Source organism: Phyllostomus discolor, chromosome 5 (assembly GCF_004126475.2).
Source record: "Phyllostomus discolor isolate MPI-MPIP mPhyDis1 chromosome 5, mPhyDis1.pri.v3, whole genome shotgun sequence".
NCBI classification, from domain to species: Eukaryota; Metazoa; Chordata; class Mammalia; order Chiroptera; family Phyllostomidae; genus Phyllostomus; species Phyllostomus discolor.
The window spans coordinates 9,823,522-9,842,353 of record NC_040907.2 but is presented as its reverse complement, the minus strand read 5'-3'; the positions used below and the strand labels follow the sequence as shown (position 1 = coordinate 9,842,353).

Here is an 18,832-nt window from a genome sequence, read left to right as displayed (position 1 = left end):
CCCTGATCCCACAGGTCTTCCTCCTGCCCCTGCCCCACCCTGTCTGGCAGGCTCCGCAGCTCACCCGTGTGTCTGTCCCCAGAGATCTCCCTGGATGTGGACGCAGACCGGGACGGCGTGGTGGAGAAGAACAACCCAAAGAAGGTACCCAGCTCCCGGGGCAGAGAAACAGGCAGGGGGGGCGGGGGCATCGAGAACAGAGCCCCAGGCTGGACCCGGGAAGCAGCCATGGCCCTGCCAGCAAACAAAGGTGACTCTCGGTCTCAGAGCGGGAGACGGGGACGCGAGACAGGCTCCCAGGCCCACAGCGCGAAGTGACAGACCCTCAGAGGAGACAGGCCCCCTACGGGAACAACCTCGGAACAGGTTCCCAAGTCTCAGCCCCACCCCTCAGGATGGGGGCCCCCCAGTTCATAGACTTGTTGGAAAAACGAATGTCCTGCCACAGAGGAAGTGCTGCCAAGGTATTAGCTCTTATTATTTTGCCTTTTAAAAAAAATGTTTAAATCTCAGTGGGAGAGACCGCCAAGGGGCAGAGGCTGCATTCAGCAGCCTCAGTTCGAGGCGCATGAGCTTGAATGGTGCGTGCACAGCCCCTCTCCTGCTACTTATTCATTCACCCATTCATCATTCATTCATCGGTTCATTCATTCACTCACTCACTCATTCCTCCTCTTCTGTCCTGCATTCCCCATTCCCATTCTGCTCCCCCACAAAGGACCGTGCTAATGGGTTTCATGTGTCTCTTTCTGTTCTTCTGGTTCTTGCAACACCTGTGGTCCAGCTGCTGTGCAGGTATTTTTAACCCGTGCAGAGAGCACGGTGTTCCCCATCTCATTGCGTTCTGTGCTTTTTGCCTCCAACCCAGTGTTCAAGCTCCACTGGCTTTGCTCTGTTACATCCTCTAACTATTCCCCGTAACAATCGAAAGCCTGGTTTAAGTTACACATGCGTGGATGCCTTTACAAGTTAAATAAATACGCCAGTGAGGAGCCCGAGTACTTACTAGCTGCTGGCCGCAGACTCCCTCCCTGCCTGTTGCTAAGGGGCCTCCGGGAGCCCTTTAGGGAGCCCTTTCTCCCAGGCTCCTCAGTGGGCCCCCGCCCTGGCCCTGCCCCTGCCCCCCGCCCCAGGCGGCTGAGTCAGCCTCACACATCCATTCTCTGTGCCGGTGGCCCCAAGATGTGACAGTACATTGCACACAGGCCTCTGAGGCATCAGCCCCGCCCAGGGAGCTCCGCAGCCTTGGTGAAGTCACCTAGTCCCTAAGGGCCTGAACTCACCCAGGCCATCTCCATGTGAGCCAGTGACACTGTGCACCGTATTTACACCATCTCATAGATATTTGTTGAGCATCTTTTATACTCCAGGACTGAGTCCAGCCGTGGGGACACAGCTCCTGCCCTCAGGGGGCCCACATTAAACAATCACAGTTATGGCCTTTTCATCACAGTCGTCCTAGATCCACTCCAGAAAGAACATGTTTCGTGTCATGAGTGTGGACCCAGGGAGGCCGCTCTGCTCGGGAGGGTCACAAAGTGGTTCGGGGCAAATGGGACAGTTTTGCTGTGACCAGAAGGAGGAGTGGTGTCGGCCAGGTGAAGGGAGACAGGACAGCGTGTCAGACGGAGGGGCCGGTGCAGGCCAAGGCCTGAGGGCTCGGCACTCTGGGCAGCAGAAAGGCAGCCAGTGTGGGAGGAGCTAGAAGGAAGGGGAGGGGGACAGCTGGAGAGGGGGGCAGGTCTCCCCAGTCAGCAAGGAGCCCCCCACCGGGATGAAAGCGGGAAAGCGACCTGACCTGGTCGGGTTCATTCTAACCACTCTGGCTGCAGGGCAGCCAGTGGGTCGCCTTGCGGGTCCCGTTTGGAGCATTCGGAGGGTGTCTGGGAACAGCTGCGTGTCTGTCCATCCAGGTGTCTTCCCCCGAGCCCCTCTGGGGACTGCGGAGCCTGCCGCAGAATGTCTGTCTGCTCGTTTCTCCGGCGGCCGGCCCCCCATCTCCTGTCCCCGCCCCTCCCGGTCACAGGCACACCAGACACGAGGCTCAGGAGTGCCTCACCCAGTCTCTGTGTCTCTCTCTCTCTGCCACCATCTGTCCCCCTTCCTCCTGAACTTGCCTTTGTTGCTTACACCCACCACCTTTGGGCCTCAGACGCGGGATTCACGATCGCCAGGTCACAGCTGCCCCGGTGGGCGGTGGCTGTTCTTTACTGTCCTCCTGGGGCCGTCTCTCCGGTGTCCGGTGAGGTCTGGGGCCGGGAACATCCGCCAGAACGTAGGGAAGAGGGGACTGACCCCTGTCCCTGCCGACACAGGCGTCCTGGACCTGGGGCCCCGAGGGCCAGGGGGCCATCCTGCTGGTGAACTGTGACCGAGAAACGCCCTGGCTGCCCAAGGAAGACCTCAGGGACGAGAAGGTCTACAGCAAAGAAGGTACCAGCAGGGCCCACCCTCGGGGCTGGGGCGGGGCGGGGCAGTGGAATCACTCGCCTAAGTCCCGGGCTGGGCTGAGCGTGCGGCAGGCGGGACCTTCCGTCTCCTGGAGGTGGTGGTCTCGCACGTCCACTCTTGCTAAAAAGGAGAAGGCGAGACTCCTCATACAGTTCAACTGGGACCATGCTTTAAAAGAAGACGCGTATCATCGGGGGTGCCCAACCTTTGGGCGTCTCTGGGCTACCCCGGAAGAAGAAGAGTTGTCTTGGGCCACACATTAAATACACGGTGGCACATAAAAATCTCCTAATGTTTTTTTTTTAAGTTTTTTTTTCTTATTTATTGTTTAGAGAGAGGGGAAGGGAGGGAGAAAGAGAGGGAGAGAAACATTGGCTGCCTCTCACATGGCCCCAGCTAGGGGGACCTGGCCCACAAGCCAGGCATGTGCCCTGACTGGGAATCGAACTGGTGACCTTTTGGTTCACAGGCCAGTGCTTGATCCACTAAGCCATACCAGCCAGGGCAAAATCTCCTAATGTTTTAAGTGAATTTACGATTTTGTGTTAGGCCGTGTTCATAGCCATCCTGGGCCCATGGGCCACGGGTTGGACACCCCCGAATAGAAAAAAGGACTAGAAGGAAATCCCCAAAAGGTTATTGGTGTCTGTCGTACTAAAGATGCCAGCCAGTTTTTATGCTTTTCTGCAGCTTCTGTAATACGCATGCGTGGGGTTTTCTCTGTCCTGATTGTAAACGTGACATCAGTCCTTTGCAAGCCAGCATTCCAGCCTCGGTCTCTTAATTCTAACCTCCTCCTGCGTCCCCCTCTCCTCAGACCTCAAAGATATGTCCCAGATGATCCTACGGACCAAAGGCCCGGACCGCCTCCCCGCGGGATACGAGATCGTCCTCTACATTAGCATGTCAGACTCGGACAAAGTGGGCGTGTTCTACGTGGACAGTGAGTGACCGCAGCCCAGCCCTCCAGCCATCCCATCCGCTCACCACGCACTGAGCTGCCCCTGCGGGGGCCCAGCTCCGCCCCCTGAGGCTTCCCAGGCCCCTCCCCTCAGCAGTCATGGCCCCTCAGGTGCAGGCGCTGGAGAGACCCAGGACTGGCCTCTTAGTAAGCAGCTGGGCCTCAGTAATAGTAACGATTACTACGTTACATTACCAGTCATAGTAAGAGTTGTCCTGCGATGCCAGGAAGCCCCACAGGGCAGATCTCTCCTTTCTCAAAGGAGGCAACAGCGACCCCAATCATGTCTCCTTCATGATACCTGAAGCAGGTGCCCCTCGGGGAGGGGGGTGTTGCCCATCTCAGACTTCCGGGAGCTGAGAACTGCCTCTGACTTTGAAAGAGCCCCCGACGATGCTGTGGGCACGCTGGGGGAGCTGACCCCCTCGTTGCTCTTGACAGGAACAGGACATCCTGGGTCCCCTCTGTGTAGGGAACACACTTCCGCCGAGGAGCTGCCCACTCTGACTCATCCTTTCTATCAGCGTGTGCTGAGCCCCCTCAGTGCTGGGGGCTGTTCTCAGCATGGGGGTCCCCGCAGTGAGCTCTGTCTGCAATCACGCCCTGCCCCGGGGAGGTGACGGCCAAGTGAGGGAGGTGTAGTACGTAGCGCAATTGGAGAAAATGACACAGACCACGTAACAGAGGGTAGCACAGGCCGGGGTAGGTGCTGCTGGCCTGAGCAGGTGACATCTGAGCTGAGACCCACACCAGCGACGAGAAGCAGCCACGTACTTACACGCTGACGGAAGGGTGTCCCAAGCACAGGGAACAGCACGGACCAAGCACAGGGGAGGGAACCAGCTTGGAGGAGCAGAAAGAAGACCAGAATGAGGGGACGTGTGGAGTCAAGGGCAGCGGACGGGGCAGCGGCCAGGGCATGTGGAGAAGGCCTAGCTTTGGTTCCCAGGGCAGCGGAAAACCATTAGAGGGCTTTAAGCAAGAGACTGTCAAGATCTGATGTATGTGTTAGAATGCTGTCTAAGCAAAATCGTTAGCTTTGCAGTCTGCCCCGGGTGCAGTGTGGGGCTTCCCCTGTGTGCCCCTGCTGTCTGGAGACCCGAGATCTCTGGCCCACATCTGGAGGCCCACCCCAGCCAGGACAGCTGGTCATGGGGACCCTGGACCCTCATCTCAGGAAGTGGTTTTGTCAGGACAGCAAAGGACAGCTGCCACCGGAAGCCGCTCCTCCTTCAGATCCACCCTGGGCCCCGGCAGTGACCTCATCCAGGTTGGAATGTCCCCAGAGTCAGGCCGGCTCAATGCCCCAGGGGGCTGGGGATGTTGATATTTACCCCGACCAGGCCAGGGCTGCCCGGGACACGGGGCTGCCTGTGGGGACTGGAGCCGTCCAGGCAGGACCTTCACCTGGGCTTGCTGACCATAACATTGAATTGTGATGAGTGGCCCTTTGCTAACAGTGATGCCTGGATATTACCCAAAGGGTTGTTTTTATTGGTGGGAGTGGACTGAGGTCTGGCCCCGTAATCACATCCCTCCTTCCTCACTTGCCATCCGAGATGGGTCCCGAGCAGACGGGAAAAAGGGGGATGGCCAGTGCAGGCACTTTGACCCCAGTCCCCAGTCTGTTATCTGGGCCGTCATCCCACAGGGGGGTGGCCTTCCTGGTGCAGCGGTGGTCCCCAGAATAGTCAGTTTCCCACCGCGTGCTGAGCGCTGGGCGAACACTCGCTGTCACGGTAAGAACAGGAGGAAAACCACCATCCGTGACAGTGTCCTGTTCTTCTGGGCAAACACTTTGGGATTTTGTCAAAATCCAAGGACACCTGAGAATGCGTTGTGTTGCAGGAATGTCACGTGTCACCTGTATCGCCCAAGGGCAGAGGGCTGGGCTGGAGGCCGAGGGACCCCGAGAGGGAGCCCCAAAGCCAGGAGATTCAAACCCCAGATCTAAGCAAGGCTCACCAGGCCACGCGTGTGTCCCTCAGATGGGATGTGACCTGGGGGCAGCAAGAGGCCTGACTGTCCTGCTGGTGAAGGGAATGAACCAGGAACGTGGGTCAGGCACCCAGTGCCGCAGCCGGTCTGTGCCATGCTCTCCCCGGATGGCACTTGTTGCTTTTGTTGGGATTGTTATTATGACTATTAACTGTAACCATTAGACGTCTCCAGTGCTGTTAGGAAGGCCTAGGTGTCTGCGCTCCAGCCTTCGCTTGTGCCCCAGGACCCGGAATTGAGGTCTGACCGCTTCCTACAAGGATGCAGGGACCAGCCTGTCACTTGCCCAGGGCCTTCCTGGGTTTGGCCCTGAAAACCCCTCATCCCAGGAATCCGCTCAGTCCCAGGCAAACTGGGACAGCCGATCACACTACCTGAAGGTGGAATAATGTCTCCGAAGTGACCAGAAGGGTTGTGCCAAAGCATTCCACGCGCCCAGTGGGACCAATGCCTGGGGCTAAGGAGAGGGCAGGGTGGCCAGCCGGCCCAGCAAGAGGCATGTGGGTCGCTTAATAAAGGGGCTTTGTTGGTCCCTGCAGGGAGAGCCAGCCACGTGCAGGCGAGCCTACACCCAGCCGGGGACAGGGGACAGGGCCAGGAGACTCCTCCGGACAGTGGCTGGATTGTTCCCACCGAGGAATCCATCTGCCTGGAGCTGGCTCGGGCCGCCAGAAAGAGAGACAGAAATGGAAGGCCGGGGGAGGGAGAAAACCGCGTGCAGATAGGCGAGATCACGTCCGTCCACCTGAACGAACTTTCCCGGCCAGGCCCCTCCCCTCCCCAGACCCTGGTGGAGCCCCTCCCCCACCGTCTTTGGCGCTTTCTGCAAAGACAAATCAGCTGCCAGATGACATCTCTCCCCTGAGCGTCAGTTCAAGTGCAGCCTGGGCGTGTGGGCGTGGAAGAGCCGGAGTGCCTGGGGGCACCTTTTTAAACTATGCAGATCCTTCTGGGTCTACTCGGTGACTGAGACACGGGCACACACTGTCGTTTCTCAATGAGAAGGACTTCACCTTCTGGTTGAGCTCCTTGGAACATTCGGTGCCTGAGTATCTAGGCCTCGTTTCCCCGGGCCCCTCCGAGGGAGGGTGACGTGAGGTATCACTCCTCTGCCTCCCGTTCACGAGCCGTGTGATGAAAAGGCCGTGAGCTTTGCAGTCAGGGTGTGCTGACTCGCTGACTCATTCACGGGGAACAGCAGCGGGTCCCAGCTGTGTTACCAATGGTCACCCATGGTTCCCCAGTTCACTGAAGTTACAGGTGCTGTGTCATTTTATCTTGCAATGACCGTGTGGCGCGGGTCTTATTATTCCCCCATTTAATAGATGAGTAAACTGAGGCTAGGGGAGGATAGGTGAATTCCCTGAAGTTTCCCAGCTTATAAAGCCAGCGTGGTATTTGAGCCCGGGCCTCTCTGACTCTGGAAGCCAGCACCACACAGGTGACCACCCTCAGTGAGCGGTAGGTAACAGAGTGAGGCAAAAGTAGGTTGACAGCTGTGCATATTCGAAACACAGAGTTTATTCTCGTATTATTACTTATTAATTATTGTGTTGTTATCCACACGAATAACTGTAAACTTGCCCCATCCTGTATGACCAGGAGCTAGCTGGGCACGCCGCCGTCCTAGGTGAGGACCCACACTAAACCTGGGCCTCAGCGGTCCCTCCGTTCCTTCTGCAAGCTGTAACCAACCACCCCGTTTGTGCCGGGGCTGTCCTGGTTACCTGCTCCAGCCCTTGGACGACCGGTCATTAACCATTACCACTGCTGTTGACAGCAGCACTAAGCTGAGCCTGGTTCTGCCCTTCCAGCTCTGCGGGGCATAAAGAAACTCCTCTCGGAACTGCGTAGGGTCCTACCTCCACGCCTTGGCCAGTGCAAGTATCTTCTGTCCTCTCTGCCACCCCGCCTCTGCCACCCCGAAGGACAGCTCCAAGGCTGCCCTCCTCTGCTCCAGTGCTTCCTGCCCTGCCTCCCCACCCCACCCCGCCCTCCCCGCCCCGGGACCCCCGTGGGATCTCTCACCCGTAGCTCTGTTATGACGCTTCCCATCTCTGCTGTACTTACCACCCGCTGAGCGCGGACACTGCTTCCCTGTCTCCCCCACGGTCCTTGCCCGTGCTGGTCACAGAGTAATGATTCCGTACATGTGCTCTGAGTTGGCCTATAAATCCTCCCCTGGGGAGCCGTGTGGGAGCCGCTGGTCCATCGGTTCAGTGGACATTTATTACGCACGACCGTGTGCCAGGCCGGCTGGGCCCGTTTCTGCCCCCACAAAGGTGACAGCCCACAATAAACGCTGAGATGGTGCCACTTCAGAAAGGCTGGGAGGCGGAGGGCGGGGGCTGCGGCAGCTCCACACAGAGCCCCTGGCCTGGTCTCTGAGGGGTCTGGGCCTCATTCTCCGCAGTGACACGAGTCAAGGCCTGAAAGAGGAAGGACGGGGAATGGCACTGTGAGGGCTGGGGACTTCAGAGGCGCAGGAGCGCCGAATGAACCAGCCTGTCCTCCCAGCCACGAACATGTGCAGCCAGAGGCCCGGGCGTGGGACTTCACGCCAACACGGCTTCTATCACATGGAAGGGGATTCTGATGCAAACGGGCACACTGGTGTTTTATTTATACAACGGGGAGGGGAGCTTGGGCTTTGGAATTGGCCGTGACTTTGAGTCCCGGCTCAGCCGCTTACTGGCTATGCAACCTCGACAAGCCGCTTCTCCTTTTGGAGACTCGGTTTCCTCCTCTGTAAAACAGGAGCAATAATATCTCTCCTCAGCGTCACTACTGCTCAGTTACCCCCTCCCATCATTCCACGCACGCCGTTCCTGGGAGAGCCAGCTCCTCTTACAGATGAGGAAGGTCCATGAATGGCCTCAGAGTCGCGTGGGTAACACCCGGTGATGCTGGGGCGAAGACCAGGCCACGGCCCCTCTGGTGGCATTTTCTGCTTGTGCTTTTCTCTCCTCACCTGGAGGACAAGTCACTCCACCATCTTGTCCCCCATTGGTGACCCCCATTGGCGACCCTGCCCCACTGACCTCTTCTCGGGGGGCCCAGGGTCTGACATCGGTCCCTCTCCCTGCAGACCCGTTCTTCGGCCAGCGCTACATGCACATCCTGGGCCGGCAGAAGCTCTACCACGTGGTCAAGTACACGGGCGGCTCCGCGGAGCTGCTGTTCTTCGTGGAAGGCCTGCGCTTCCCCGACGAGGGCTTCCCGGGCCTGGTCTCCATCCACGTCAGCCTGCTGGAGTATATGGCCGAGGTGAGGACTCCAGGCCTCCATCCGTGGGGGGCTGCCCCCAGGCTCCACGTAGGGCTCCTTCTGGGGGGGGCACACCCAGGACCCCCCACCATGCTCCACTCCCATCAGAGCACCAAGGGAGAGTCCAGGCTTGGAGACCTAGATGCCCCCCACCCTTCACATTCAGGTGAGGCTGGATCTGTCTTAGATTGATGAGCGTGGGCTCTGGGGTCAGACTGCCCACGTTCAAGGCCATGAGAGCCTGGGCCAGTGAATTGACTCCCTGTGCTTTGGTTTCCGACAAAAACTCCTATTTCCTGGGATGGTTATGAGCATTTGAACTTGGAAGAACTGATTCACAAAGCACCCTAGCGTCTGTGGGAAAAGTGAGAGGCTAACCCTACCTAGGGAGGGGGATTTTCCCAGCGGTGCTCCAGCGGGCACCGCAGAGACGCCAAGGTAGGCCTGGCCAGGGAAGGCCAGCACCCCCACAGCCCCGCCTCCGCCCTGCCCATCAAGGGTAAGGTCCGGTTTTCTTTAACTTTTCAAAGCCACTCCTGCCGAGGGACCCGGGATCATCTCTCATTTTCCCTAAGGAGCCAGGCAAGCTTCCTGAGTCTTTCCTGAGAACAAAGAACAATCTGGATGCAGCGAAATGTCCCTAATAAACATTGAGACGCTCACACACGGAGAAGGGTGAGGTGCTCAGAGCGAGCACAGGAGCAGGCCGTGGCTGGCTCAGCCCTCACACGGGCTGACTCCAGGCACAGAACCCCGACAGGGCAAGATCAGAAAGTGGTCCAGAGGGCACTCAGCTGCTGGGCCACCTGGGTTTAAATCCGGGCTCTGCTACTTGCTAACTGTGTGACCTATTGCAGCTACATAAGAGTTCTGTGACTTAGAGGCCTGTGACTCAGTTTCCCCATCTGCAAAACACGGGTTACAGTGCATCTGCCCCCTGGGGTAAGGCGGAATACATTGGTTCGTGTAAAAGCACCACAGGGCCTGGCACACAGTACATGCCCAGCAAATGTGCCATTGTTACTAGTTTTGCCCACTTTGGGAAGCAGGAGTGAAAAGCACCCTGACCAGACTTTTCGATGCCCCACCCCTTCTCTCCCACACCCAGGAGATTCCCCTGACGCCCATCTTCACGGACACCGTGGTCTTCCGGATTGCTCCGTGGATCATGACCCCCAACATCCTGCCTCCCGTGTCCGTGTATGTGTGCTGGTAAGCAGTGGCCGCGGTGTGGAGGGGCTGTGTGGCCAGGTGGCTAACGCCGGGGCTTCGGGGACAGGCAGACCTGCATTCGGACCCTGGCTCTGCCCCTTCCCTGGGTGTGTGTGACCTTAAGTGACTCACTCGGCCCCTCCGTGCCTCCATCTCTCTGAAACGCTGACGTCACAGAGTCACTGGGAGGATTAGAGGAGACGGAGCAGGCAAAACGCTCATCCGCGGGCCTGGCACAGAGTCCGAGCTCTGAAAATAGTAGTTACCATTTCTTTTCTTATTCTTGGCCCATGCTATGGAGTCAGGAGCCTCCTATGCAATACTCATCTCGCTCAGTCAGCAATTTTTTTAGTGAGCATCTATTTTGTGCTAGACAGCCACAGCAAGCTGAGAAGCAGGGGAAAGACGCACCTGCAGGTGGGTGCTGGCCACACCCAGAGGGCCCTGCGGTCCTGGCCCATCCCCCGCCGCCTTGCTAAGAAGAGCTCCTTTTTGGAAATTAGGGAATCAGAGACAAGGCTTTGGGACAGGTGTGGGTGAGACAGGGGGTCCCTCCTCATTTTATTTGTTCGTGACCTTGGCAAACACCACACGTGTGGGGATGTTCACCTGGCCCTTGAGTCCAGTGGCCTTTGCAAAGGTGACTGTGGCCTCACCTGCCTAGCGCAGCCTAGAGGAGCCAGCTGCTGTTGCCACCTCAGCGGGCTGGCCCTCCCCCCTCCTCACCCTTTCTCCCGGCCTTCCCCTCTTCCCTAAACGTCTCAGCATGAAGGACAACTACCTGTTCCTGAAAGAGGTGAAGAGCCTAGTGGAGAAAACCAACTGCGACCTGAAGGTCTGCTTCCAGTACATCAACCGAGGGGACCGCTGGATCCAGGTGAGGAAACCCAGGCTGGGAAGGACCCGGCCCAGGGCTCAGGCCAGAGCAGTCAGCTTAACGTCAGCACCCCGGCCCCCAGCAGCTCCAGGTGTGGGAGTCCTGCTGTCAGCTCACACCTGCGCGAGTGCTCACAGGCATAGAGGAACAAGGCAGCTAACTGCAGCCGAAGTAGCAAAAGGCTGTAAAACACCCCAAGTGTCCACCCACCGGGCACGGGGTAAGCATATGACAGCTGACAGTTGGACGATACGACAGCCTTGCAGTGGCACACTATACAACGGCTAAGAAGGAGCCAACCTATAAATACAGAATAGGCTTCAAGATACGGTATTATCTGCAGGAAAATGTACACAGGGTGTTACCGGTTGTGTTTTATAAAACGGGGTTGGCATGCACACACACACGTGCTTGGGACGTGCAGAGGCCGTCTGCGGAAGGATACAGCTGTTGCGAAGAGGCTGGCAGGCAGGCCGGTGTCCACGGGCGGCGCTCAGCGCTCCTCTGACGGCTCTCCTTGCTGTCCCCGCAGGACGAAATCGAGTTTGGCTACATCGAGGCCCCCCACAAAGGCTTCCCCGTGGTGCTGGACTCCCCCCGAGACGGAAACCTGAAGGACTTCCCGGTGAAGCAGCTGCTGGTGAGATGCGGAGGGCCGCCTCGGTGTGGGGGATGGGCACGGGCCTGGGGACTCTTACAGGCTGCCCTGTAAGTGCTCAGGAGACCTCGGGTGCCTTTGACAAATGTGCCCAGGGCCTTCGTTTTCCGTGGGAACAGTGACCTCTAAGGTCCTTCCCTGCTCGGTTCATGGATGCTTTTCCGAAAAATGGAGAGTTTTCTGTTAAACAAGAAATGGGACCTGTGGGGGACAAAGGCAGGGCGGGGACCAAGCCTTCTGCCACTGCCCCATGCCCAAACGTGCAGCAAAATGAGTTTCAGAGAGGAAAATTACAGTTAAGCAATTGTCAAAAACCATGGTTCCAACTTCAAAGTTCGTTAAAGCTGGGGTTTTCAGTGCCTGTGGTTTTTTAACACAATCTGACCCCCCCCCCCCCAATTCCAGAGGCCATTTCCACTCCCCTTGGAGGCGACCCCTTGCCAGGCTCACACCTGCTTCTTCGCTCACCTAGCCGCCTCATCACGCAGAGGGGGTGAAGCCCTTGGTGTGAGCACAAAGCTCTGGAGTGGCAGGCGGACCCAGCCTTGAGTCACGGTCCTGACCTTAGCTAGCAGCAGTGTGACCTTGGGCAAGCAAGCTCCGCCTCCGGAAGCCTCCACTTGCTCCTCTGTGAAGCGGGGACGGAAACGGTGTCCCTCTCACAGGATCGGTGTGGAGACTGGGGGCATCCTCTAGGGCGTACGTGATGCACCCGACACGATGCCCGCCACTGGCTGTGGTTCCAGTTGTCCTCCCACAGCCCTGCCACCGTCCTCGGTGGGGACAGTCCGCTTCCTCCGGCACTGCAGAGTCAAACTGGCCCGCTGTGGGCAGAAGGATCGGGGCCTCCTAGGCCCTGCCCTCACTCTCCCCGGGTCACTGCCTGCCTCCAGTGTCCCAGGCTGCCCTGCTCCCGAAGCCTGGGGCCACACCATTCCTGGGGGCCGTGCCAAGCCCAGCTTTGTGCCGCGTGCCTGCCTGCCTGCCTGCGTGTGCAAGGCCGTGAAGCCCCAGCTGCCCCGGCCCCCGGCAGACCACACTGCGCCATCTGGGGCTCCCAGGCAAGAACGTGCTAAGCCGTGGCCATCCACCCCACCTGCCACAGCTGTCCCTGGAGACTCTCGGCTGGGCCAGGATGAGCCACATACCTCTCTACTCCACATTTTTTTTACAGGAATTCTTGTCAGACAAGCTTAGTCCCAGCCCCAGTGCCGATTCCCAAGCAAGGTCTCTACTCTTTTTTTTTTTTACCAAAAAAAAATCATAAAAGGAACCTTAAAATCCAAGGGGGTCACCAAGGTTATCTCAACGGGGTTATGCCAACTGCAGTCTATTGGAGATCTGTGCTAAGAAGGGTTCTGAGGCTCCATCTGGGCTCTGTGACAAGAATGGTTGCTTGGGAAGAGGTTGAAATGTCACAGAGTTTACGCATCTGCCCTTCCCGCATGTATCGGTCAGCTTTCACCAGGGAAGGCTGCGGTGACAAACAGCCCCCACGTCTCAATGCCTGGCAACAACAAAGGACCGTTTCTTGCTTGCACTCGTGTTGGCTGCCGGGTGGTTGTCTGCAGCTCTGCTTCCTCGTTCCTTCCTCCTTCCAGAGCCCAGGTTCCTCGTTCCTTCCTCCTTCCAGAGCCCAGGTGGCGGGAGCAGCCCCAGCCTGGGAAATGCCCTTCTCCTGGTGCAGGGAGAGGAGAGAGAGAGTTGGCAGGCATACACAGAGAAGCTTGGGGCTTCTGCTCTAAACTGGCATGTATCACTTCTGCTCACATCTCATTGGCCAAAGTGAGTCACATGATCAAGTCTGATGCTGAGCAGGGAAGTATATTCCTTCTACAGGGAGATGCCAGAAGTCACACAGCAATAGCTCAGAATGCTAAATCCTCTTACAAAGAAGGGAGAAGCGAGTTCCTGGGACCAATAATACAAACTCTGTCCTTGCCTCAGGTCGTCTAACCCAGCGCCTCTCCAGCAGATGGGGGCACTGAGGGTCAGAGTAATGAGGAAACGAGCAGGGGCATCCACAGCACAAGAGGACGAATCCTGAAATCAGTGATGTGTCCTCGTGTTCGGGGAACGGGGGCACGTGCAGGAGCTCAGATGCACGCATGCACACACACACACACTTATATACCACGTGCATCCCCAGCTCACACAACATGCTCACAAACTCAGCCTCCCTCTCCCAGGTCCCGCTCTTTGGTGGGACTGAGAACACCATGGACGACCTCCCCCTGCCCCCGGGAGGCTAAGTGCCCACAGTACCAGACCAAAGGTGGTCAGAGTGGTCATCAGAAGGTGGCTTCATTGGGGCTAAGGACTCCTGGCTGCAGAACACTAATGATGGGTGTGTGCCCCCCTACCTAGGGCCCAGATTTCGGCTACGTGACCCGGGAACCCCTCTTTGAGCCTGTCACCAGCCTTGATTCCTTTGGGAACCTGGAAGTCAGTCCCCCAGTGACCGTGAATGGCAAGACATACCCGTTGGGCCGGATCCTCATCGGGAGCAGCTTTCCACTGTAAGAGAAGCCAGGGCAGGGCTGGGGGCAGCCAGGCGGGAGGTTCATGGGTCTAATCTTTAGGAGTGGCCCGGGTTGCTAACACACGGAGGGAGTGCGTGACTGGGAAAGTTAACCCCTCCCGTGACTCTCTGATAGGATACAGGCATTCATGGAAAGAAAACCAAGTTAGCCTGTACATCTTAGCATAAATTAGCATCAAATATAAAACTAAATAAATACCTCTCTTCTCCGCATGGGAGGGTATGTAATGAGATTCTAGACCGGGTAGGGAAGGGATGAAGGAGTCCAGAGAAGGAACACTGAAAGAGGATGAGGATGAGTGGGAGCATACCAGCAAACCCTTGAGGGTACCCATACACAACAGTCAGGAGGAGACACGGCCCTGCCCCAAAGCGTGAGTCCCTGGCTCCATGGACTGTCCACAATGCCCTCATTCCATCCCCAGAGGACCCACCAATCAATAAAAAGGCAGAGTTTTCCTTGGTCAGGGCAATAATGGGGAGATTGGAGACCTTAGGGGATCTAGCAGTCAGGAAGGGCTTCCTGGAGGAGGCGTCAGTTGCTTAAAAATGAATTCAGTGGAAGTTAATGTAGCAAAGAGACACAAGGGCTAGGGCAGATTCAGGAGCCATGCCTGTGCCCTAGCCCCCTCCACCAGTCCAAGCAGGACCCCTGAGCACAGAAGCTGCCCTCCTCACACCTGCTGACACCATCAGGGACTAAGCAGTGCTCCAGGCCCTGTGCACAGCCCCTAGCTGCAGCCAATGCTTCCTTCTTCCCCCTTCCTGCCTGCACCAGGGTCTCTCGGCCCTGCAGCTCGGCCTCCTTCCCAAGACTCCTAGGCTGACGCCACCCTGGGTTCAGGCTGGGTCCCAGAGGCTGCAGGCCTGCGGTGAGACAGACGCGGGCAGAGCTCTGAAAAGCCGCCTCCTCCCCAACCCCACCCCAGGTCCGGAGGTCGCAGGATGACCAAGGTGGTGCGGGACTTCCTGCAGGCCCAGCAGGTGCAGGCGCCCATAGAGCTCTACTCGGACTGGCTGACCGTGGGCCACGTGGACGAGTTCATGACCTTCATCCCCATCCCGGGCACAAAGGTGAGCCGGCTCCTGAGGCTGGAGCGAACAGGGTCATGGAGAACCCCTGCCCGTGTGTCAGCAGAAGGTGGGGTGCAGAGGACGTGGGAGAAGGAAGGAGGCGGAAGCTGGTTTGTATGTTGTTGCTGCAGCAGGTCAACGTTTAACCCAATATTCCCAGAATATTATTAGCATTTCAACATGTAACCAATGTAAAAGTTATCCGTGACAGATTTTGCATTCTCTTTTTTTTTTTTTTTTGGTAAGTCTTTAAAATCTGATGTGTCTTTTCCTCTTTTTTTTTTAAACAGATAATTTTTTTAAAGATTTTATTTATTTATTTTTTTAGAGAGGGAAGGGAGGAAGAGAGAGAGAGAGACATCAATGTGCGGTTGCTGGGGGTTATAGCCTGCAACCCAGGAATGTACCCTGGCTGGGAATCGAACCTGGGACACTTTGGTTCCCAGCCCGTGCTCAATCCACTGAGCTATGCCAGCCAGGGCCTTCTTTTCCTCTTAATAGCACATCTCAGTTCAGACTAGGCATAGTCCAAATGTCCAATAACCACTCAGGGCCAGGGGCTGCTGTGTTGGCCCTGATGCTGTAGGGAGCGTGGGGTGTGGGCCTAGGCCCGTGAAAGAGGTTCTTCCATTTTCTGAAGTGAGAGGAACGGCTGCGACTTCGTACCCTGGAAATTTTGTGCACGTGGTCTGTCCTCTTGGCAACGTGAAGAAACCCTTCCCCACCCCCTGCCTAAGGCCACGTTTGACTCCGGGCTTTGACTCAGCGGCCCTGGAGGTGCAGGAGTTCCCAAAGCAGGAAGGGCGGGAAGTGGTCCTCGGAAAGGGGAGAACCCTGCCTGGCAGCCTCTGCCCCTGGGTGTGGGGGAGGCTGTGACCCAGGCAGGCAGGGCTCTGGGCCCTCGGGGCGGGGGCTCCTTGTGCTCTTTGGCCACTTCCCCTCTGTGAACACTGTCCCTCTGGCTGCTCTCCCACAGCAATTCCGGATGCTCATGGCCAGCACCTCGGCCTGCTACCAGCTCTTCCGAGAGAAGCAAAAGGAAGGCCATGGCGAGGCCATCATGTTTAAAGGTGAGTGCCCACAGGGCCCTGGCAGGGAGCGGAGGGATGAGCCCCCCAGAGAGACCCTCGGGAGGATGGGCTCATGACCTCTTTGTCCCTAAGCACCCAGCTCCACCTCTAAAAGCGGCTGGTCCACTCCACGGCTGTCACCAAGGTGGGAAGCAGCCCTGGCCCCTGGTGACCCGCGCTGTGGCCAGCTGGACCACGAAGCTGCCCACGGCTCCTTATTACCGTCCACAGTGCCACCCACGTGCCTCTTTAGGAGCCGGAGTTTCCTTTAAATGGCACCAGACCCACAGGAGGGTTAGATGGTTCCAAACTGCCGTACAGTCTGCTCTCAGGGAGCTTGTGTTTCAGAAAGGGAGGAAGAGAAACGTGCCTTCGTTGGAGGGGCAGGAAGAAAAGGGGGCGTCTGAGGGCCTGGTGGGTATACAGCCAGGCACCATCCCTGTGGGTCCCAGAGGGAGAGAGTACCACGCCTCCGTCACTGAGACATCCCCGTAATTGGGACACACACAGGCGGGGATGAGGCTTGCTCTCCAATTAACCATGGAAAAAGGGAAAGCTGATCAGGCCGACACAGTGAGCCAGGTTAGACAGGCCATGCCAGTTTCTTCGGTTTTTCTTAAGTTACTTTCTGTCACTTTCACTTGGTTTCTCCGGTCTGCCTGCTTCCAAAACTCTGCGTCCCTAAGGCCGGTTGATACTCACACACATCACTGCCCTCCAGGCCAAAGGCAGCGACGTCCGGGACAGACAAGCCCAGTCTGAGACCCCCGTCCTTGTTGAATTCTTCGCTGACGGGAATTAGTTTTCTTGAACTGGTAGGCATAGGTCTTGACTTTCTGGAGGCTGCTTGCTAGATTAAACCTACCTCCAAAGCTACCCATAGATGGGATCTAGGGACCAGTATCTTTGTTCAAATAGGTCCAAGTGGTGATGCGGAGACAGCTCAGGGACAGGGCGAGAGCCCCCCTCTCTCTGCCACTGCCGAGCTGGAAAAAGCTGGGAGGACCACACACTCCTCCCAGAGCAGGACGTGCCCCTGGCGCTATGACCTTGGACAAGTCCTGTAACTTCTCTGTGCCTCCATCTCCCTGTCTTTAATTCTAGCAGCTCCCTCATAGAAATGTGGGGAAGATGACCTCTGAGCTAATCCATGTAAAACATCTGGAAGAGTGCCTGCCACATAGTAGGTGCTCCGTGAGCAGTAGGTGTTATGCATCAGGGCAGAAGCCAGCTGGGCCCTCATGGTGGACCAGGAGGCAGATGCGGGCACAGACCAGGGCAGGGACCGAGCGTGAGGTGGGCCTGGAAAGCCAGAAGGTGACACCTCTGGGCATCCTGCTTCTGCCATACTCGCGCTGGAGGGCTGCTCGTCCTCAAAAGCCGGCTCCAGGTGTGAAACCCAGGTGGCTAACTGGGCCACCCCACCCTCTGGCCAGAGAGGGAGCAAGGCAGCTGCTACCCCGTCCGTGGCCCAGGCAACGTGGGCAACCCTGGGGAAAGGAGTGTGGGCTGCCTTCCCCAGGCACAGGGCGCCTCCTTTCCCCTGGGAGAGCTCCCCTGGGCCCCGCCTATTCCCTGTCGCCCTCCTCCTAGCAGTTAGCTCAAAAGCTGACATACCTAAGGCTGAACGGTCCTCTTCCTCTGACCCCACAGGCTTGGCCGGGATGAGCAACAAGCGGATCACCATCAACAAGATTCTGTCCAATGAGAGCCTCGTGCAGGAGAACCAGTACTTCCAGGTGAGGGTGGGGCTTTCATGATTATTCATCCAAACCATGGTCACCTGCACTCTCACCTCGTGGGGTGGACTGAAGAGTCCACGAGATACCGTGTGGCCAGCACTTAGCGCTGGGCGTGATTCATTTGCTGAGCACGTGCTAGTATTCTTGCTGGATCTTCTCCCTCGCTGTCTCGTCACTGCTGTTACCGAGCGCTGCTGGGGAGAGGGGCGCTGGGGAGGGCTGGGGTCCTGGGTCCGAGGCTGCCGACAGGAGTCAACCTGACAGAAGTGGTGGGGACGTCCTCTCACTTGCCCTAGCGCTGCCTGGACTGGAACCGTGACATCCTCAAGAAGGAGCTGGGGCTGACGGAGCAGGACATCATCGACCTGCCCGCTCTGTTTAAGATGGACGAGGGCCGCCAGGCCAGAGCCTACTTCCCGAACATGGTGAGGCGCTCGGGACCCCAGAGCCCATCCAGGCCCATCACGGGGCGGCCAGGCCCCCTGGCCAGATGCCGTCCAATCGGAAGGCCCAGGTCCCAGTCCTGGCTGAGATGCTGTGTGGCTTCCCCCACCCACCCTAAGCTCTTGCCCTCTCTGGGCTTCACTCTCTCTGAGGGGAGATGTGCTGGTCTCAGCTGCCTCACTGGGCGCCTGGGAACCTTTACCTTAGAGAGACGGGAGGGGCTGTGTAAGTTAAAAAGGCCCTTATGGACAGGGGATGGACAGGGGGGTTCTTGTTATACAGGGGAGTGTTCTATGAGATAGAAAGAGATTAGAACACACATGTAGATTCATATACACCTACATGCATGTACATACAAATACACATGTGTGTGCATGCACATGCTGATGTGTACGTATATAGCCATGTGCACAGGCATGCGCATGCATGTACATACAGAAGCAGGCTGTCTGCTTTTCTGCTTCCGCCATATATAAGCAGCTTAGCCCCCTCTGGGCCTCAGCTTTCTCATCCGTAAAGTGGGGGTAAATCGCAAT

The 18,832-nt window shown here is 57.5% G+C and overlaps 1 protein-coding gene across 1 annotated transcript in view; it reads left to right on the top strand.

Moving 5' to 3' along the window:
• The window catches only part of PADI2 (peptidyl arginine deiminase 2), a 40,775-nt gene that overhangs the window by 19,007 nt on the left and 2,936 nt on the right, over positions 1–18,832 (top strand). Inside the window, exons 4-15 of the mRNA XM_028513894.2 lie at positions 83–144; positions 2,316–2,433; positions 3,269–3,394; positions 8,499–8,677; positions 9,786–9,889; positions 10,655–10,766; positions 11,299–11,406; positions 13,792–13,943; positions 14,896–15,040; positions 16,017–16,110; positions 17,764–17,849; positions 18,149–18,277. Of these exons, the coding sequence (XP_028369695.1) occupies positions 83–144; positions 2,316–2,433; positions 3,269–3,394; positions 8,499–8,677; positions 9,786–9,889; positions 10,655–10,766; positions 11,299–11,406; positions 13,792–13,943; positions 14,896–15,040; positions 16,017–16,110; positions 17,764–17,849; positions 18,149–18,277 (1,415 nt within the window). The remainder of the gene's footprint in view (positions 1–82; positions 145–2,315; positions 2,434–3,268; positions 3,395–8,498; positions 8,678–9,785; positions 9,890–10,654; positions 10,767–11,298; positions 11,407–13,791; positions 13,944–14,895; positions 15,041–16,016; positions 16,111–17,763; positions 17,850–18,148; positions 18,278–18,832) is intronic.